At 45.5% G+C, this 22,001-nt stretch overlaps 1 protein-coding gene across 1 annotated transcript; it reads left to right on the top strand.

Annotated features, from left to right (window-relative positions):
* The first annotated feature begins 1,401 nt into the window (after nt 1-1,401).
* LOC311188642 (MARVEL domain-containing protein 3-like) lies at nt 1,402-21,130 on the top strand. Its single transcript, XM_084260107.1, is given in 7 exon segments — nt 1,402-1,504; nt 2,292-2,444; nt 5,919-6,072; nt 14,909-14,935; nt 14,937-14,987; nt 14,989-15,031; nt 20,249-21,130. Coding segments are annotated over 6 exon segments (1,089 nt in total). The 5' UTR covers nt 1,402-1,504; nt 2,292-2,331; the 3' UTR covers nt 20,950-21,130.
* Nucleotides 21,131-22,001: the final 871 nt, after the last annotated feature.

The following is a 22,001-nucleotide window of genomic DNA, read 5'->3' as shown; positions in this document are numbered from 1 at the left end:
CTAACAGTTGTATCTCGAGCCCAAATTCCAGAGGCACTGGTACCCCGTGCATGCTGCTGTGTTAGCCCTGTGAAGGAATGGGATTTTCTGGTCCCGGCTCTGGTGCAGGGTAGTGCCATGGCCTAGTGAACCTTCCAAGACTCAAGGTTAGCCAGGCATGCCACCACATTAACGTCACCGTCCAGCTTCTCAGGCATGGATTGCTTTTCTGTACAGGACTGCATAATGAACAAGTCGTTTGCTGCAGCGTCGATTCATGGGTCTCTCCCAGGCTCTGTACAAATCCAGATCTATCCCCCACAGAAAGCATCCTGAGGGGCCCAGAATATCACACTCCTGTAAGGGAAACATCACAGGCTGGCAGTAAGGAAACAAAGCCCCCTGAGATCCACCACTGGGAAGGCTTTCAGCTGAGCACCAAGAAACATTCACATGGCCCATTATCTAAAATGTAGCTGCACACCAGAGGAGAGTTTAGTTGCTTACCTCCCTTTCCAACCCACCCAGCCTAACACAACTTGTTCCCACCGACCTGCTTCCTGGGACAAGTTTCTTTTGCCTTCTGTCCCCAGTACATCTCATACTGCTGGGTTTCCTGCCCTGAGCGCTGCGAGGCAACGAGCTTGACTTTCCAGGAGGAAAAAAACCAAAGAACTAAAAAAAAAATAGGGGAACCGGTAGGACTATTGAATTTTAACTTTATTAACCACCGAGTTTTATATCCTCCCGGGGCTCCGGCCACCACATTCTTCCTCAGCACCACGGTGCACGGGGCCCTCAGGTTATTACATGTAACAAACGCCCAGGCTGCCCCCCGCTCCCAGACACCGGCACTCCCCGATGGCCGGACGGCGGGCAGCACCCCACCCGCTCCCCGCGGCGACGGTCCGCAGGAGTAGAGCGAGAGCAGGGCCCACGATCCGGCGGGCAGGACGGCACCTGCGCCGGGGGCCGGCCCTCCGCAGGAAGGAGGCGCCGCGGAGGTGGGTGGCCGGGCAGGGAAGGGCGGGGTCGGCTGCTCCCAGGAGCTACTGATGGGCGGGCCGGAGCTCGGCGCTCCCCTCAGGTGAGGGGCGGCAGGGGCGAGGGCCGCTGGCCTTCGCCCCCGGGGTGCCGAGGGACGGGGAGACCTCCGAGGAGCAGGTGGAGAGGAGGTGCGGGGCCGCGGCTGGCCCGCGAGTGGATAGCGAAGGGCAGGACTCCTTCCCCGGGCGGGCGTGGGGAGGTGCCGGCAGCGCCCACGGCCGCAGCTCCGCGGTCGGCCGCGCCTCGGCGGGCTCACCGGGGCTGCGGCCGGCTGCCGTGGCGCTGAGGCGGCGGGGCCGCCACCGCCCCTGGGGAAAGGTGTGGGGCTGCGAGCTGCTAAACGGCTTCTGCCCGGCTCAGAAGAGCTGAAGTCCCCCGGAGGACAGCGCTGGCTCTTTCTTTATTAGCTGTAAACAAATAAAAATTAATTAGCCTCTTTGGCGACACCCTAAGGAGGCAGAAAGGAAGAAGTCCTCAGGTCAGAATTAAATCATGGGTCGAAATTAAATCTGTTGCAGGCACTTCTGCAGTAATGCTGAAGGGCCGGGACAGAGGGAAGTGAACAGACTGCTGAGATTCCTAAACTGTGCATTTCCCTGTTTTACGGGTTTGGGCTTGAGTATACTGCACCTGAAAGGGTAAAGCCACTTTTAGGAAGTAACATCCCTGTAATACTTCACTACCAAGTTATCAAGGATCTATCTCCCTGTAGACTTACTTTTGGCCCAGAACAGCTTTGCCTTACCGAATGTTTATCCAAATCATGTGTGACGTTTGTTGCTGTGCCTGTTTACACCCATGGGTGCCCTCCTCTTAGAAACTTGCAGGACAAAGGTCACAGCCTGTGTTTTCAGGCTTGCCCTGCCATCGCTGGCAGCAGTACACGTGCTCATGGAATGCACTGGTGTGCTGGGTTTAATACTTCATGTAAGAGACAACGTTAGAGAAGCCAGGATTCATGCTCCTAATGGACGCCATGGCTTGTCCTTGCAAGCAAAGGTAGGAGAGTAAAAGCAGATGAGGCAAATGCAAAAATTTTTAATGTAGAAACATTACAATTACTTGATGAATAGGAAAAAGTAAAGAAAAACTTCCTTCTTTAATGAAGTTATTTTACTTGTAGTTTAAAGGGTTTTACTTCCTTCACTTCTAAAGAAGTCTGTACTAAGTCTTGAATCAGCATGAGATGGATGAGAGTGCTGGTCAATGAATAACCTTAAGTAGAGCTATAAAATGAACCAGGTTTTTTTTTTTCTTTGGCTCAGGAAGTTACTTTAGAAAGAAAGAATACATGAAAGAAACAAGATGTCTCATGCTGGGAGACGATACCAAGATAAGCAATACAGGCACCACCAGAGTCATGGATCTGATAGATCCGAAGACAGAAGAGCAAGAAAACCATACCCCTACAATGGAAGGTACGTCTCTATCACCTTAAAGAAACGTATCACAGCAGGTCTATAATGTCTGTCATCTTGTTTGATTGCTTCTAAATACCTTCATGCCAGAGTGGTAGAGAAAGCATTTACTTAGCCTTGAAATCATGAAGCGTGAGCATGCCACATCCGGAACCGGGGAGCTTAGAAACACTTAGAAATTTTAAAGAATTTTTAACCAACTTCTTTGTACTGAGCTCGAGATGAGGGAGAAAGATAGGCTGTGTGGCACAGAGATGTGAGTTTCATGGGGTTATCTAGATCAAGTTGGGTCACATGTACATGAAGTGTGACCCTGTGTGCTGGTTACAGTTCCTGAAAGGCTGGTCAGCAGGTGACAGCAAGCCCAAGGTTTGCCAAATATGCACTGAAATGAGAAGATTATGTGACTGAGACCAGCGTAGGGACTTCCTGAACTCTCAGGTTGCTGTAGTTCAGCTGTGAACAAGTTCACATTAATCCAAAGCGAAATTAATTTCAATAGTCACAGTCAATAAATGAGTAGTTGTTTAAGGGTCTAAAGCTGTTTGTAGCACTTGATAGTGGGTCAACCCCTGTCAGCACAATAAATCAACTAACAGAAGGTTTTGAGTGGCAAATAAATGCTTAGGACCTTATGCTGCTCCTCCCAGCCTGGCTAGGCATGTTGGAAGTGAGCTTAGGCTGTTTTCCTTTGAGCACATGCCAGTGACTGCATTGTATGAGGGAGCTCTGTCGCTCCAAGCAACACTGGCAAATTGGCCATGGCAGTAAGGTGCTCATCACTCCTGTTTAGTCTCTGGGGGCACAATTAAAGGGCTGTTTAAGAATAGAGGCAAAGAAAGAGAGGAAATAAATATAATTAAGATTATTGAAAAGCTGAAGTACTCCACGATAATCTGCATTTCAGCAAGAAAAACAGGTTGAGAATAAAAGCAGGAGTGAAGAGCACTGTGTGAACTAGAAGGACTACTTATGGCCAAGCATAAAACATTTGGATTTCCATTGTATTATGGAAGTACCTAGTGATTTTTTTTCTTCTGCCTCAAATAATGAAAAATTGCAGAGAAATGGGATCAAAGGTCAGCCTAAGAATCGTCTTCAGAGGCTAAATGACTGTCCTTAGTAAAGGCAGAGACCAGAAAGGGGATATAGTTAAATTATCTTGAACATACTAGAAGTGAGAGCAGCAAATGCCAGGAGTGCATTAATTGCACTGTGGAGAGGGAAAACCAAAAAAAACCCAACACAACCAACAACCCAACAACCCACAGAGGGGTATTTTTTTGGGGTTTTTTAATTGCTTTTTATTGGGGTTTTTTTCGTATATATAGCATAGTAAAAGCAATGTTTGAAAGGACAGCTGTAAATCAAAACACAGTGTCTTAGTGAAGCGCTTCTCTGGACTTCATGGGGTTTTTTTGTTAGTTTTAAATGACTGGACATGCAGACAAAAGTGGTGAAAGGGCTGTAAAGGCCAACAGACCCTCCCTGTACCCACTGGGGATCAGAGGAAGGGAAGTGGAAGCTACGGATCTGCAGTAGCCATGGGGATAATTCTTAGAGCCAAGTGGAGAATCTGGCCCCTCACTACAACTAATCGGAAAGCTTTTCCATCAGTTGTTCCAATGGAGCTTGTCTTAACCTACCAGTATTTCCCCTGCTCAGTTCTCAGGACAAAACCAGCTGCTTGTGTAAGGAAATTTCAGTATTTTGGTGAAGGCTTAGGCTGATGAATCGATACTCCAGATACTCTAATGAAATAGATGGAAATTGTTTCCTGGAAACAGTACTAATACTTCCATCCCTTATGAGCAAGACTTTCTAGCCTGAGTATTTTCTCCTTCCAAATGCATTTCTGTCTGAAACTCCTGTAGCAAACTTGCTGTCGTTGCTAAGGAGAAAGAGTTCCATTATCCCCTACTGAAAACTACTGAAGGAAAACAGGAGTAAATGTGGCCAGAATGGGCCACTGTGAGGAAAAAAAGGCATCTAAAAAAGAATTTTTTTTTTCCCTAATTATACTTTGCTGCTGAACATTAGAAGGGGGTTTGTTTTGGGTTGTTCTTTTCTTTTTGTTTTGTTTTCTGGCAAGTAGCAGGATACAATAGAGAGAAGCAGCTGCATCAGAAGTACCAAAGGGATTGCTTTCAAGTTAACTGGAAGTCTTATAAATCACACAGCTTATTTAATTTATGTGACACAGCTGTGCAGGATGCTTTGGTGGTTGCACAAGACACAGGACAAAGGTCAGAAAAATCAGAAATGTTTCAGCCAAATAGAGCTGTTGGCAGCTACACACGGAGATGTTCGCATCAGTCTTGTTATTGAACGTCTTAATTAAAATGTAGAAACTACAAAGAGCATGATTTAATGTAGATGAATGAGATAATATTGGTGAGTTGAATCTGGAACTGGATGCAGATAAACCTTAGAGAAGTGCAGTGATACTAGGAAACAAAGCTACAGTTGAAAATGCTGATCTGTGGATAAGAAATTGAAGATAAAAACCAAATAGGAAGAAGACTTTTAACAGTAGTAATGCTGAATGAGACTTAAAATACCCTTTAATAATAAAATCATCCAGCTGTACCTTGAAAAAGGCAAGCTCCATTTCTCCTTCTGATAAGGGAGAACACTTAGATTAGACCAGACACTTAGAAAACAATTTACAGCCAATGTTTCTTTTAACCTGAGTGTTAGCTCAGTTAAAAAAGGGCAAATTGCACATTTCCCATTGAATAATCTAAATCTCACCAACCTTAAAAGTCATCAGGCTTCAGAGGGGAGCTGTATGTCATTGCAGCAAAGTGAACAATTCCATTTTGAAGTGTACAAATGAAGAGTCTGTTCAGACACACGAGAAATTGATTTTTTGTCAAATTTTGATATCTCTTCAAATCTAATCAAAGACCTCAAAAAACCAAGATAAATATTTAACTAGGCAATTTACACACACCTGCAGCCCCTTAAAATCTTTATCTGTTTCTTTTAATAGCTTTCATTCTTTTAAAAGGCATCTTTGTGAGACACAAACTTGACAAAATGCTTACCCATGAAATAGCTGTGCTACCTTACACATTTATTCTGTGAAAATATTTCTAATTTTTATTCTTTGGGCTGCTGTTGACTAGCTAAAAATGCTTGGTTTTAATGTAATTCCATTTACATTGGAATAAGAATTCTCCCCACACCCTCCTCTTTGCTACGTTTTGCAGGTACCATAAAAAATTCAGCCAGCCTACTCAGTGAGTACACAGTTTTCAAAAATCACAACAATCAACTGCAAATATCCTTTGAGAACATAGATTTATGTGTAAGCATATGGAATATTTGCTTTCAAACCATGCAGGCAAAAAGATCAGATACCTATGAAGCAGGCTAGCTGGTTCCACTAACAGGAGTGTCTTCCAGATTCTGATGTTCAGGAGAGAGCATGATCTCAGTAATAGATCTTAGTTATTTACTCCACTGTAGGTCAACAGAAGACATCCGAGGTGGCCAGCACTCAAGGACTTCCACTGTTTGCTCAGACCCTTACTCTAAAACTTCAAGACCAGCAGAGGAATATTTTGGGCCACCACCAGAAAGTTATCCTCCCAAGGAAACCTTCTCAATGAAGTGTTCAAAGGTATGCACAACAAGAGGTATGTGAGATTCTTACTGCCAGCAGTCCACTCTTCTCCTTCCAATGACTTGCCCTGGTTTTGGTTTCTGTGTTTAGAAGCTAGAGGAATATTTGAGAACAAAACAAAAAACAAACTGGGGGAGTTAAATGAATGGCACACCTGTGAGTTACTGGCACATTTTAGGCATCTAAAGGCAAGGTCTGTAGGGATATTCAGATAGCATCTCCAGAGTACACATACAGAGCATCCGAGTGGGTCATCTACGTAATCACTCAGGTTGTGCAGCAGAAGTTAACCTTTGGGATTTAGGAATAAAAGAGATATGTGCATTTGTAGGCTATTTAAAGATGGCTGATGAGGTTCTGACGCTGATTTATTTCTGACACATTCTTCTCAGGCTTTTAATCAACTCTGGATTTAATCCAGTCATCACTGATACATCTTTATAAAGCAACATTGTGGGAGACAAAGCTATTTTTGGACATTAATCCAAAAAAACAGCTCTCAAGAAATAACTTGGGTTTTTGCACAGCTAGAAAGTGGCTACAACAAGCAGAGAAATGAGCATTATTGTAGGAGGAAATCCACTTTAACACTTAGTAAACTCATTCCCATAAACAGAAAAGAAAAAAAAAGTGCTAAAATATCCAATGTTCCTTTAAAGTTTTCCAGCTGCTGGGACCATGAACTTTCTTCACCTAGTTTGTAGGAAAGGCCCACCACAGTCTGAGTTTGAACTTGCAGGTAGGTGCAAAGTCTTTGGCCAAAGTCTAAAAACAGCCACTGAGCGTCCTCCAGTAGAGACACAAATGGAGACTTTAGTTGTTGGAAGCAAATTCATAATATTAGATTATTTCTTCACTCCATGAAGGAAAGTTAAATAACATACTTAATTTGCTCTTAATAATTCTACTTATGTGAATATGTGAACAATTTTAAGAGTAAGAAGAACTCTTATAAATACGGTCTGTGTACTTGTGGGCAGTCAGTTTTTCATCTGGGTATTTAACTCCAAGAGTTAGTAGAGTATATTTAACCATACAGGCCCATACTGGTAACATTGTATCAGCAGTTTCTTCTTCAGCAATACTAAATTATTTTCATAGAATCACAGGATGTGTTAGGCTGGAAGGGACCTTTAAAGGTCATCTAGTCCAACCCTCCTGCAGTAAGCAGGGACATCTTCACTAGATCAGGTCGCTCAGAGCCCCATCAAGCCTGACTTTGAATGTCTCCAGGGATGGGGTCTCTACTATGCCTCTGAGCAACCTATTCCAGTGATCTACCACCCTCATATTGAAGAATTTTGTCCTAATAACCAATCTAAATCTACCCTTCTCTAGTTTAAAACCAGTACCCCTCATCCTATTGCTACATGCACTTTTATCTGAGAATCTATAGAAAACTCCATGCCTTATTTTATTACAGCTTTAGAAAAATGAAGCGGTGAGCTCTTTTTAGTTTTCAGTTTCAGTGGTGTTTTGGATGTAAGGCTAGCTTAATGGGACTTGCTGGGGCTTTTTTGACCTGCATTTGCTTCTCATTATTTCAGTGCATTAAACATAATTTACGTTTTCAGATTGTCCTAGTTTTGGATGCATGAGTTGATGATGATTTCACTTCCACCCCTCCCCCAGGTATTGCTCAGTATTTTCCAAAGCTGTCTGAGCTTGCAGTGGAGAAGGGACGAAGAGATCATGCAGAAAATAAACCCTTTTATTAGCAGTTTTACTTCAGAAAATTAAATGTTGGAGCTTGGTAAGACAGTGAGAATGTTACTCCCCTGTTTAATTTTTGGAGGCACTAGAATTTAGCAGAATTTCCTAGAATTTTCAAGAATCCTGAATTCCCTGCAGCCATAGTAAATATTTTAAAAATTAAAAGCTACATGACTTGTTTACTAAGAATCCAGTACATGTGAGCTAAGGCCCTGTACAGCATGAAATGTTCCTGTAAATACATCTTAACCATCTCTTTTGCCAATGATTTATGAGCACTCTGGTGAAATTCCCCCTTCCTAATCACTATAATTCTAAAATAAATTAGTATCAAGTAAGGCCAGGAAATCAAGTGATGTACCAGAGTCTTCTCCAAAGCAATAGTGACTACAAAGCAACAGAAACATGGACTTTAGTTTCTGACCATGCATCACTCAACTTTCACTATGTTTTGTTTGGTTGGTTTTTCCTTTTGCCCAGCAAATACATGTATGCTCTTTCTGCACCTTGACCAGTTGGATAAACTAGAGCTCAGAAAAGTATTTCCTTCATCCAGATACTGCCCTCTTCATACATGGTTTTCACCACCACCATCCCAAAAAGCTCACCTTGAGTTTCAGAAATAGGCAGCTATCTTTGCAGTGATCATTCAAACAGCTGCAAGGAGCAGCAGAAAAAAGGACATTGTTCTTCTGTTGTTGATATTCCCACCCTTCTTCCCTAAACCCATCCCCTTTGGCATTAAGAAATAAACCCAACCCACATCTAATGGAAGAAGCAACTGATGCTGACCCTTTTTGCCAGTGGGAACATTTGATACCATCTAAGAAACTTCAAAACATTCTGCTCCTTTTTATTCCTTTCATCTTGAAAACAGAAGCAATACCTATTCAAAACCATCCAGGTAGTAGGATCACAGGGCCAGCAGTGCTGGATCATACAAGGCACCTAATTACCTAATTATGCATCCTCTCAAACACTGTATGGGAGTGCAAATTTCCAAGGACCATCAGAGTTTGGACCAGTAGAGTGTGAGATGTCCTCTGGAATACTCACCAAGCTTCAGACTGGTGGAATTTTCTGAACTGGAAAACTGTATTCACTTCCTTTGTGCTTAATACCTCCTTACAGACCTATCACGTTTCTTTAATCCTTTCCGAATCCCCTTTTGAGTGAGCTTGGTGTCCATGTTGCCTTACAACAAGAAGTTCCAGTTTCTTTGTGCCACTTAAGAAGTACTGTTTTGTTCCTTAAAATATTTTAAAGGTGTCTCTGATTCCAGTGGTGTTCCACATACCTAATGATAATCTCATATGTTTGCCTCCTCCATGATATTTATGATTTTAGCCTTAAGTCTTCCCTTTCTCCCTGTCACTGTGCTCAGATCGCTGCTTCACAGAGCAAAGAACAGTCAGTTTTGTCCTAACCAAGAGTGAACTCTTTTCCATTTCTGGTTCGCCTCCCAGCCTGGTACAGGGCGTACCTGTACCTGCAATTATTTGTTTAGAGCCCATCTGTGTGCTCTGCAGATGAGGGGGTGTTTGAGTGCATGCATGAAATACAAAGCTGCTTATTAAATGCTGACTTAATTAATTTCCCATTCAAGAGCTCGAACTCTCGAGCAGCCTACCAATTCCGCAGTTGGCAATCAGGGAAGAATTTCATGTATTTATTATTAAAACATACTTCACAATCTCACTATTCAGCCTCTCTCAAATCATTAGACTGTGCATCTACTATAGTTTTTTGTTCTGTATTTTCCAGCTAATCTCTTTGGAGCTTCTGTTTCCAGCTCTTTGGGTCACATTGCCAAGCAGGCTCAGGCTGCACAAACTACATTTCCTTCAGATAAAACTAAAGGAGAGGATGAGCTATAACCACTGGCAGGCACTCTGTCCTTTGGACCAAACCAGAGCTAGAATGAAGTACTAGAATGAAAATGCCTATCATGTAGCTTCTAGGGCTTCACTTCCAGCCGTTTCACTCTACAGATCCACTCCCATCACGCTTGTAACATGGGCATAACTAGTGACAGGCAGCACAAACCAGAGATTTCTCCTCAACTCTCTCCGTTTGAAAACCAGCTGTTTCCACTTGGTCTTTCTTTCAACCACTACTAACCTGTGAGAGGATCTTCCCTTGTACCTCACAGGAGCTTGTGTCATTTAGGAACACTACCACTTGGATTGCCTGTCATAGAATCATAAAGGTTGGAATAGACCTCCAAAATCATCTAGTCCAACTATCCCCTTACCACCTATATTACTTACTAAACCATGTCCCCAAGTACCTCATCCAACCTTTCTGTAAACACCACGAGGGGCAGTGACTCCACCACCTTGCTGGGCAACCCATTCCAATGTCTAACCACTCCCGAGAAGAAATTTCTCCTAATTTCTAACCTGAACCTCCACTGGCACAACTTGCAGCCTTGCTGTAGAGAGCAATAAGGTCTCCCCTGAGCCTCCTGTTCTCCAGACTAAACAGCTCCAGTTCCCTCAGCCGCTCCTCCTAAGGCTTGTGTCCAGACCCTTCGCCAGCTTCACTGCCCTACTCTGGACACACTCCAGGGCCTTGATGTCTTTCTTTTAGTGAGGGGCCCAAAACTGAACACAGATGCAGTGCAGTGACACACCTTTGCCTCTCTTCATCTATCTGATGATTCTTTCAAACAACTTCCCTCTAAAAACTTTTGCCTCTTCCCTGCTATGCTGTCTTTAGCTCCTGTATCCATTTATTTATTTATTTTTATTCTACAGGGACATCACACTCATGAATCTGCAGATTAGAAATTCAAAAGGCAATAGAAACACAGAAGTTAGCCACCCTCTGTTTCTGTTGTAGGGAAGGAGACCTAAGGAACAGCTTATAGACTGGTGTTAAGCCGTCTAGATGCTCTGTATAATTACATGGGAATTGGAAATTAGCTCATCCTGACCAAGATAAACCTTGCATCAACTGAGGAGTTACTGCTTGCAGTAACTGTTCCTTACAACTGATGCACAATAATGCCTGCCATTTAAAGTGGCACACATTGAAAATTACAAGAGTTTTTGGCCAGGAGATCCTTCGAGCTGGAGTTCTTTCAGAAGAAAACATTCAGTTTGCATCTCACCGTTCAGATAAAATTTCTGTGCTTCTCCCTTCTGTGTAGAAAAGCTAAATTAATAATCATACTTGCTTTTCAAAGGATCCCTCTCAGGCCCTTTGAAAATATATCCGGATTTGGTGCTTTCGGTTCCTAGAGGGAATGAGAGAAGTGTTCTAGGTTGGCTGCCATGCTCCTTCATTCACCTTAGAGACAGCAGAAACCCAAGAGTGAATTGCTCATCTTAAACTGCTTGTAGATATTTGGTCACTTGACTTTGAAAACATTTCATTTTCGTATGTATATTGGTGTGAAAGGGATGGAGCAATGCCATTCAAGGATAACATTTCCTTTAGTTTTGCTTAAACAGTGAAGGTAAACCAAGTTTCTCCCATATCCAGTCCCTGTGTGACTCAGGAAATGTCTGTGCTTTTGCCTTGTATAGAATTGTATTCTGCTGGTCATAATTTCTGAGATAAGTAACTTTTCTTTTTTTTTTTTAAATAAATATTCTTCAACCCACTTGGCATTTAAGGGACGTGGCACTAAAAAGGTTAGAAGACAGTTTGTGGGGGAGCAAGTACAATTGAATCCCTGTTCCCTGCCACCATGAATACAGCTCAAAGAGGCGCCATGAGTAGTGTCAGATTTCTTAAGCATATTGTAGGCGCTTCCAAACAATCATGCCTTTAGCCTACATTCTAACATCCACAATTGTTAGAACCTTCAGACCAATTTCCTCTCAGAAAGAGACAGCATTATGGTTTGTAGCAACAAGAAAAAGTCTCCGATTTCAGGCATAGCTAGGAGGAAATATCAAGCTGAAATTATTTGGAGGAGGAAATAGAATTAGGGAGTAACAATGACTTTCTCCAGTGCATATTCATGCATTAACAAGCCAGCATTAATTCAAATGTAAACATCTATAAGCTTTTGTTTTTACAAAAACACAGTCCTTTTTTTCCCCCTTGTAGCTACCCAGGCTGACAAATACTCACAGACTGGAAAAAAAATCCTGAGATGGAAAGGCACCCTGAGCACAGGGTTCACACTAGCAGACACTTGGTTTGAGTTATGCCACTGTTCTTAACCATGGCACTGCTGCTGGTTTGTTACGTCCTGACCGCCGTTCTTCCTGGGAGTCGGACGTGGGAGCAGGAGGGGAATGGTATTTTGCAGAGCGCTTGTATCCCTTCCAGGGCTGTGGAGATGCTGGGGGAGAGCAGTGGCCTGCAAGAGTCAGGGTGTCAGTAATAGATCTTCTGTAGCTCCAGCTGTGTGCAGTGAAGCCCTGTGAGGGGCCACTGAAAGCGCGTAGCTCAGGTAGCAGCACCGTGTGGATGAAACGGGCATGTGACAAGTGCCTGCAGTAGCACCTTAGATCTTCCCATCGGCATTCCTGCATTTCTGTGGAGGCACCCAACAGGATTAGAAACTGCTTCGTTTTGTGGTCACCCTCCTCACATGTTGTCCCTACGCCCTGCCACGCTCAGCTCCTTTATTTAAACTGCGCTCAGAGCTGCCGCAGGGAGCGCGAAGGCCCCCTGTGGTCTCGCTGGTACCTCGATGGCTTCCCCCTCCTTGTCCTTACAGCGTCTGGTTTAAATACAGCGTGACCAACAGACCGAATTTGCCCACAAGTTTTTTAATCTGGTAATTGTGAAGGCAGGCAGTATTTGTAGTGGGGCTTGGACAGAGCTGTACGGATTAAAATAAGCCCGAAATGCTTAATTAAAATTGCACAGTAACAAGATACAGCAGCAGAGCTGCAGGTAACCTTCCTGTTTTGAAGTTCCAGTATTTCACTTGGAGGCAAGTCCCGTTTGCTGCGAAATGCAAACCGCCAGGAGCAGTTACCTCTGTACAAGCGCGCAGGGCGGCCACGCTAGTTGCAAAGGCCAAACGTTACCTTTAGAAAAACCGTTGCCCTGCCAACATAGGGGGCTCCACTCTGCCCACATCTTTCTACTGTATCTCTTTCATCCACCTTTTGGCACTGTGCTGACACGTACGCTATTGTTTTTAGAGAGGGGAGAACCACAACTGAGAAGACTCGATTAAGTTGCGGGGGGGAGATCCCGGCCAAGCTGATGTTAGCTGCTAGGTATGTGTTACGCTCTGGTCTGTGCCTCCCTACTGGGAAATCTTAGTTAAGTCTGCTCTCTACTAGTATAGAAGTGGAGTTGGCACCATCCTTCTTGTAAGACCACTGGGTTTGTCATCCCCACACCTGACCCAGACTCTGGGAACCAAGGAAAAAAAACCCCACTCTTTAAGTAGCAGCTCAAAAAGCTAATTCATACAGCTCTGTTTCTTCACCAGGTGATCTTAGCTCAGTTAAAGGGGAAACATCCACCCAGTCAGGAATGTTGCTCACCAGGTGTGACAACCCACAGCTGGTAAAGTGAATGAGAAGCTCAGGTTCACAGGTGCCTCCAACCTGACCTACCTTCAGCCAGACTCTGATTACATAGAGAGCAGTAACACCCCAATCTTTGTACTTTCTAAAGGTGGCTCAGTTTCAGTTCAAATGGAAGGAGTGGCTATGGAAAGTTGGCACAAGGAACAAGAGTGCTGCATTGTTTTCTGAATGTTTTAAAATAAAACAAAACAAAAACCTTCTGCAAGTTTGTTTAGGTACTGAGGTGGTAGTTCACTGCTTGAAAGAACTTTAGGTACATTAGGAAGAAAAAAGGCTGTTTCCTGAACTGCAGAATGTGAGGTGACTGTGTAGGGTCCTACCCATGCTACAAATACACGTACAGCCTTTTAGAGCTGTTGTATTTAAATCCCTATTGCAAGACCTTTTGCTTCCCACCCTCTCCAAAATTGTGGAAGATGATTCATGCTCAGTCAACAGGAGAGAAATCAAGAGTGTGCTAGAAGTGATACTTTAAGGAACTACTGGGAACAAGTAAACCAGAACTGTTGTTCCCAGGCAGGGACTGGGTTGTTCTGAAACTGTGTCTTGATGGCAAATAAATCAGTGTCATACAGTGGTGGGAAACTGTATGGGGATGGAGGCTCAGGCAGGAGTTCGATGAATTAAGTCCACCCTTTCCTGTGAAAAATGGACAGCACTGTTTAGAGGATGGGAGGGTATTAAGTAGAAGGAAAAGAGCAGGTGGGCCAGTTGTTCTTTAAGAGCAGATGATACACAGAAGAAACAGGACGATACATTTGGATTTGAGCACTCTGTGAACACAAGGCTTCTCTGAATCATTAAAAACAAGGCTGGTCTTGCTTTGAGATTTCCTAATGGAGCAATTATCTTGACTAAAGAGGGACAACTTATTAAAAGATAATAATAATGCTCCTTTCTAGAGCACATAAATCACTTAATTCCCCCAATTTTAACTACTTTTCCATTGATTTCCAGTAAGATGGATTCCTCAAATGAGCAGAAATGTGTTGGGTACTTACGCGCCACTTAAATGCAGTTGGCTCCGAGTAGGTAGTTCCCTTGGGTCCTTTGAAAAGCCAAGATTCAGTGAATTACTGTTGGTGTTACATTGCCTAACTCTTGTGCTTTAGGGTTGGGTTGTGGTTTTTCCCCCTTTGAACCTTACTCCATTAGGGAGATTTTAGCATAACTCAGTGAAAGCTAACCCCCCCCCCCACCACCACCACTGGCTGAAGAACAGAGAGCTACAAAAACAATGGTGGGGTGGGGGCTTAGGGGGGGGATTTGTTTGTTTACAACAAAGCTGTGTATTGCCCTGATCCTGTATCAGTGAGGTTGGTTCAGTTCCTATTACTGTTTTCAGTAGAATCTTGCTTTGTACAAGTATACCTACGGGGGATAATACTGTTAGCAAGAGGTTTTAGTACTCTGCATCCAGATTTATTATTTTTAATCTGTTGTCACTGTTGTCTCCATTTCATTTCCCATGTTCAGTTCTCCTCCACTGTTTTGGTTCCTTCCCACTTCTGTCACATTTTAATCCCTTTCCAAAAGCAGAACAACTCCCCTCTTCCCTTTGACATTTTCTGCCCTTTCCCCCTCACCTATTCCTCCCACCACTGACTCAGTTTAGCAGAGAGGTGACCAAAGCTGCGCACTGAGCTGTGCTCTTCTGTTTGGGGAATGCCAAACCTGCACTGGCAAGAGAAGTTCAGCATTTGAGATCCTTTTCAGGACTGACTGCTGCTTTTGTAAGTCACTATATATGGTCAAAATACTTGTCTGCTCCTTTGGAAAAAAAAAAAAGTTACCTCTGACAAGCAGGAAGCTCCCTGAACTGGGGAAAAAAACAAACAGAAAACTTTCCTGTCAGTGGAGAAGGCTGGGAGAAAGATTTTTTTTGAGTGTGTTGTAGCCTCTAATTCTGCTCTTCTCTTCCCCTAGAGTGACCCCTAATGGGAGGTGACCCAGGCACCAGTGGCCTGTGCAGTTCCTAGCACTGCTGCCCTCCTGCTGGGGTCCAGGTGTCCAAGTGGGGTGAGCCTGTCACCCCGCCAGGGCACCTAGCTGGGTACTGCTGGTCCCAGTGCTCTGTGGCCACCAAAGGAAGCAGAGGGAAAAAGTGAGCCAGAATGGAGAAAGCCAAACATTAATTATCTTAGAAGCATGCAGGGACGTTAACTCGAGAGGAGAGAGTGATACCAAGAGGCAGGAGAAGGGGTCCATGTGCAGTCAACAGAGGAGAAATGAAAAGGTGACTGGTCTGCCAAGAGGCAGTGGAGTGAGACGATGTGAAGGCCTGTTCGTCAGGCCCTCCTGGGGCCAGGGGGCCGTTCAGCAGAAACAGGCAGGACTGGCTGTCCTACAGATTGATCCTCAGCAGGTTCAGAGACACAGGAACAAACACCAGCTGACCACTGCACTGTGTGTGTGTGTGTGTACATGTGTGTGTACATGTGTGTGTGTGTACGCACGCTGCGCTCCCGCCAGCCGCACACAGGGCCCGTCCTGCCACGCTGCCGGGAGGAAACAGCCTCCTCACAGCTTCCAGCACACGGGACTTGAGCTCACGGCTGAGTTACTGGGCACTGTGTGGTCAGGCACAGTGTAGTTTTATGGGGCAGAGTGCGCAGATTTAAAAGCTCACCTCACCTGCAGAGGAGAGTTTCTGGTCCTTCTCTGGTCCTGGCTGCGGTATTTCCCCCTGCTAAACTCCTGCCAGCACAATTGCTCATCAGAAACTCTGTGAGTCACTTCAGGTTGCTAAAGTTACAGGAAAAAACAGTAGCGTACATGAAAAGAGTTGAATCGTTTCCTGCTATTTTAACTTATTAAAACAGCTCTTGGAAGGGCCTAATGCTAGGCTGGGTAATTACTGGGCTGGGGCAAAACGTGGTGACTGCCCTTAGGGTCGGGTCAGCTGCTGCAGATCCACACCCTTACCTTAGTGCTTTGCTGGATGTTTGAGCCTACCCTTGGGCAGAAGGCAAAACCATTGCTCAGTGGGCTGATATCCTGGCAGTGGCACAGGTAGAGAAGGGAAAGAAAAAGTGAATGGTAGACCTACTGGTATGAATTGGAACGCTGCAGTTCGTTACAGCAGGAGGCCTACTGGAAGCAAAACAGATCACATTGAAAGCTGACAAGTATGATACAATGAAGTTACTATCTGTTGCAGATATAAATTTTACGGAATGAACGAAGCAGTCCTCTGGAAAGCTCTGGCAACACCCACTGTCTGTTAGCCTGCAGTCGTTCTCCTCACCTTCGGTGCTGAAAAGCAGCGCAAGACAGAAGCATGGGAGAGGAAATGGAAATCCAGGAGACCCCAACTTTAGTCTCACTACTTGCTCAGTATGGAGAGGGCTAGTTCCTAAAGCCACCTGTCACTGTGGTAACTTTAACACAAGTGGGTAGCATTCTGGTAGATTCCAAGATCTTGAACTTGAGGTAGGAATCAAACCAGGTCGGAGATTTTCAGGCCTCCTGTCAGTTTACACCCAAGCCTTCCAATGTGTTCCAGTTGCACAGGATTAGGGAACAGTAGTAGTGATAAATAACCTCCCTATAGAAAGGCCTTTTGGAGTCGTTTCTGCAGCTATAACTCTAAGATGATGTAGCTAACTGGTCTGTGAAAGCAAGAATGGCAGCACAGGCTCAGAAGCGTGGCTTTGAGCTCAGCCCTTGGCAGAGGTTTCTGCCAGCTTGCGTGCATTAGCATACCCTGACTGAGCTAAGCTTCCAAACTTAAATGTCCTTTCGTTCCTTATTTCTCAGGTCTGCTTGTCCTCCTGTCCTGCTTATACTACTGTAGTAGATTTGGTATCAGCTCGTAACTACTACAGGTCAAGGTTACGTGAGGCTTTTGGGGCACCCAGGTCAAGATCTGAGCATACTGTAGGGCTTAATATTTCCATCAGAGCCCTGATGATTGTACAAGGCCTTAGGGACTTCCAGTAATTGTCTGCTACTTTCACAAACCCCGCTGGCTGTCATCATTGACCTGTAATTCACAGCTTCCCTCCATGTCCTGCTCAGCCTTTTAGGATTATTTTAACTACAGGAGGCTTTGTTATTTGTGTTATTGCAGGCTTTTCTTTTTTTTTTAAAGTTAATCCACGTGTTACAAATACCCGGTGGAGTAACTGGTAATCAGCCTCTCTCCATTGTTTTGTTACTCTAATCCATTCTACAGCGGGTGGGTGTGAAAACCCTACAGGTAGGAACAAAACCTGCCCAACTGGAACACCCTGCCTAAGGACATTCTTCAAGTGTACCACTGGCGTGCCTACTGCCACAGCTAGAAATGCAGTGGGCCTACACTCATCATATTCATCATCCCATCAACAAGGAGTACTGTGGTACTGGCAGTCAGCTCTGTGAAGTTAAGGGGTGGCATATAGAAACTGTGTGAACACCTAAGTTTTGGAGCAGCATCACCGAGGGTTGGGGTCAGTTATAAATGCAGAGCAGGTGCTGGCTACTCTGATGGTAGAAAACGGCCTTTTCTAAAGCTCAGCCTGGTGGTCCTCAGGGGGTCAGAGTGCCCTGCCAGGCATAAGCAAAAAGTGAATTCTGAAGACAGCAGTAGGAGAAAGCTGACTGGTCGTGAATTCCCAACTTCCAAGTTCCCAAACATAGTTAAAATTTATGTTTCCCTTAATCAAATGGTCTTTCCTCCCTGTAGACTTGCAAGAACTGCTTCCTGAGGGAGCATCTATGAAATCAGTAGCCAGCCCTTCAAAAGGGAAGTGACCTTCTGAGTTCAGCACTGTCCAAGGGCCCTGAGGTCCTAAGCTGGTTCCCTGTATTTGGAAAGCATATGATACAACTGAGCAGATATCTGATCCAGTTCCAATTAATGTCCTGTACAGCTATTACTCTTTCAAAATATTTTGAACAGTCCCGGTGAAGTGATGACTCCATACCCATTAAAAACTGTAAGTCTTTTGGCTGCACTGTTTGAATTTGGTACAAGAAGTCCTAGATCCTGTCTCATGGACCAAGATTTACATTTCTCTTTACATTTAGCTTCATGAGTATTTCCTTTGAAATATCTGAAGCAGCCTGAACAGATTTGGTAACCAGCAGCGCGCTTATTGCCCTGCGGAAGGGTCAAGGAAAAGGCACGTTATCCTGCAGAAATCAGCATCGCCTCTGAAGAACATGTGCACGGAACTGCAGCTTAATTCCCCCTCAGCAAGAACACTCTGTCTTCTCTGCCTGCTCTGCCTGGGTCTTTTTAGGATATGAAATCTGTAGACGTACGCACGTTACGCACACAAACTGGAACATGCTGAGCCTCAGATGCTCCATTCCCAGCTGCTGCCATCATTATCGCTGCTCCCCCTTGGGCTTCTGGGATAGTTCACATGGCCACAGTGTCAGCTGGCTCAGTACCCACCTACAGCTGCATCAGCAGGAGTGAGGGGAGCAGGCTGCATACAGGGGGGGAGCAGGAACTCCCAAAGCAGCCAAAGGCCCTTGTCAAACCTTCATGAGCACCTTCCAGTGAAGGGTGATCGGCAGCAGGATGGTGCTCGTTAGTTCAGCCCTCTGTGGAGGGAACCAGAAGGGGCAGAATGGGAATATTGGATAATCCTTCATGGTGGCTGTCACTAGCTTGCTTCAGTTAGAAGCATCTGGCATCACAAGAGAGGAATTTGTCTAATTCCCCTTGTGTGCTGTTTCAGCCCTTTCTTTTCAAGCCCACACAGCCTTGACAGCAACTGAGCCGTTGCTCCAGAGGAAAATGCCATGCTGATCAATGTTAGCAGCATAAAATGAAAGTCTGTATGCAAGCTGGAGATCCTGCCACATTGCAAAGGCAGATAGAGGACCACTGTGTCAAGCATCTTACGTTCCTGGCTGTCAGACTGCAGTGGAGTAATAAAATTCGCGATTCAGTAATTAACTTCAGAAGTGGAGGAGCAACACGCCCAATACACCAGAGGTTTTCATTTCCCGAATAGGCAACCCTAGCTACACTACACTTCAACATCCGTCATGTTTACTAATCTTAGTCTGACCCCTAGTGAGCTGTCACAGAATAATCAGATTTATCTAACACATGCTGCACCTTCCTGACAGGCAGCTACCATAAAAAGAAGTAATTTATCCACTGCTTCTCTCCCCCACCTCCTCACCACCACCCCCACCCCCCCCCCCACAATAAAAAAAAACCCAACCTTGGTTACCTTTATAAGCAGCATCATATAAGAAAAAAGAAGCGTCAGCTCAGAAGTCTTATGACTTTCTTCTGAAGGTGGGCGTGTTGAAGAGAATATTTGACCTGGTATCAAATTCATTTAACTTGCCTCTGTGGATGTGGTAGGTTTTGCCTCCTTCCCCTCCTCATTTTTTTGAGTGCAATCAGAAACTCCTTCTTCATATTTATGAAGATGTTTTTATCCCAAAAATGATGAAGTAGAAGTTGCACCTGGTTAAATAGTAAGCAACACTTAGAAAGACACCCACCCACACACACACCAAAAAACCAGTAAAGGTATTTTGAAGGCCCTAAATAACTTGCATAACCTCTTAAGCCATTAGAAGCGTCTAGGTTTTTGTCAGCTTCAACCTCAGCACTTTGCTCACACTGGGTATTTCTCGCTCAGCGTGTTTATGCCAAGTAGTTGCAGGCCAAGATGCAGTCACTGGGAGCTTGCCTTGGCAATGACACAAGCACAGTAAAATTTTTATGGATTTCTTTCCCTGCATGAAGACCCATTTATCAAGCACACTGACAAATTAAAAAAAGCCATTTGCTCAACCTCCACAAGGTACCCACGAGAGCTCACACAGGTTTATTTTTTCTTTAATGCAGCTAATGCCGCGCTCTTCTGTAGCTGTAGCCAAGAGGGCCAGCTCAGTGATAGTGCTCTTTGTCTATGGTTTTGCTGTACTTCTTTTGCCTCCACCATGTGATGTGATTTTGACCCCTACTGCCATCTTTCTGCCCCTTACAGGCATTTTGAAGTTCGTGGAAATCACGGTTAACCTCCTGGTGCTGATTTGCGTGGCCGCTGCCCAAGCCTCCGTTGCAGGCTTCACCTCCCTCGGCGGCTTCGGATCCTTCAGCCTGAATTCAGCCTATAGCCCCTTTGAGGGGACGGAGCTCCAGGAGGTGCGGGATCTAGACATGCAGTTCACCCAGATGAGAGCCCCTTGCGTGTACGGCGGAGTAGCCTTCAGCCTAACAGCAGCAGCACTTACCCTCGTCTTCCTCGTCGTGGGGGCGAAGCCCATCCAGCAGCTCAGGGCTGGGCTGCTGGCAGGCGAATGTGCCTTCAACCTGCTGGCCGGCGTGGCGTACGTCGCGGCGGTCGGCCTCTACCTGCACTTTGTCAGCCGGGTGAACGCGACGGACGTTTGCAAGAGGCGCGAGAGGCTGTACGCGCGCCGTGGTTACACCTCCATGAGCTGCGTGGTCCAGGGCGGCGACGCGGCCGTTGGCCTTTTCGGCGTGGCGGCTGCCTGCCTGTACTTTGCCAGCTTTGTGGTCTGCATCCTCGCTATCCGAACCGTCCGGGCCTTCCAGAGCCACGCGGCCAAGGCTCAGCACAGCCCCAAAAACAGCATTAGAGACAGAAGTGTCAGAAACCACCACGCTGTCCACAGGACCTCTGAAAGCTCCAGCAATGCCCAAGCTCTTGCCACGTTAGTGTGAAGTCAGCTCTGGGACTGCCCTGGAAAGCTGGAGCTGCAGCAAGGGCTGGACACTGGACTTTTACATGCTAAACAGGTGAACCAGTCCACAATGTATTGTTCTACAAGGTGCTGGAAGTGTGTATCGAATCTCCAAAAGTAACAATACCGTTGTAACATGATGTAATAAAATTGCTGTTGAGCAGATGTCTTAAGAAGGTTTTTTTTGCATCAGTTTCTCAGGCTGGGCTCCTGCACCCCAAACGTGTTTGATTGTGACGCTTTCATCCTGCACGGAGCAACCCCAGACAGCAGTGGGCTGCTAACAGGTTGCAACCTCAGTGCTGCCAAACTCACGCTAACAACTGCTCCCTTCCCTCCCCCGTGACGGCAGGAACAGACCACACAGGATGGTGGCCCTCAGCCGATCCCGAGGCTGCCGACGCATCCTGTTGCCTTAGCCCTGGCCAAATCAGACTGGAGCGCCTTCTGAACCACAGTCAGAGCTACGCTGGGGACCTGTTCCGCTGGGGCCAGTGAAGCGTGTTAGCTCTGGAGTCACGGGGGCTGACACATGCCGATCATGTGCTCCCTGAGGAATGCTGCTGGGAGAAACTAGCCCCAATTTCAAAGGCAGCCACTGGGTCCCACTCACCCTCCAGTCCCATACTGCATTACCCCCACTTTGCTGAATGCAGATCAGAACCTGAGGGGCAGCTGTCAGCTTAGTAAAGGCACCGCTTGCTTCTGTAACCACCGAAACCAGGCTGGCTGGCTGACTCCTCAGCCAGTGGTGGGCAAAGCCCGAGTCAGGAACGCGCTGGCTGCCCTGCCGCTTTCCATGGGAATGCTCTAACAATGACAGAAAGTACACGCGCCCTCCCAACCTCTAGACACGCAAAGCATGAGTGAACAGCAGTAATTGTATGCCCCCGGGGCTGAGAAAGTAAATTTAAGAACATCTTTCAAGAGCCCTTTGTTTGAGGCAGATGAAATACATCACTGGTCTCCGTAGATGAGGGAGTGAGGAAAAAAAAAAAGGCTGCTCTTGAAGTACTTAAGATTTGTCAGCTT

Source organism: Gallinula chloropus (assembly GCF_964237585.1).
Source record: "Gallinula chloropus genome assembly, chromosome: 2".
NCBI lineage: Eukaryota > Metazoa > Chordata > Aves > Gruiformes > Rallidae > Gallinula > Gallinula chloropus.
This window is presented reverse-complemented; position numbering and strand designations above follow the sequence as displayed.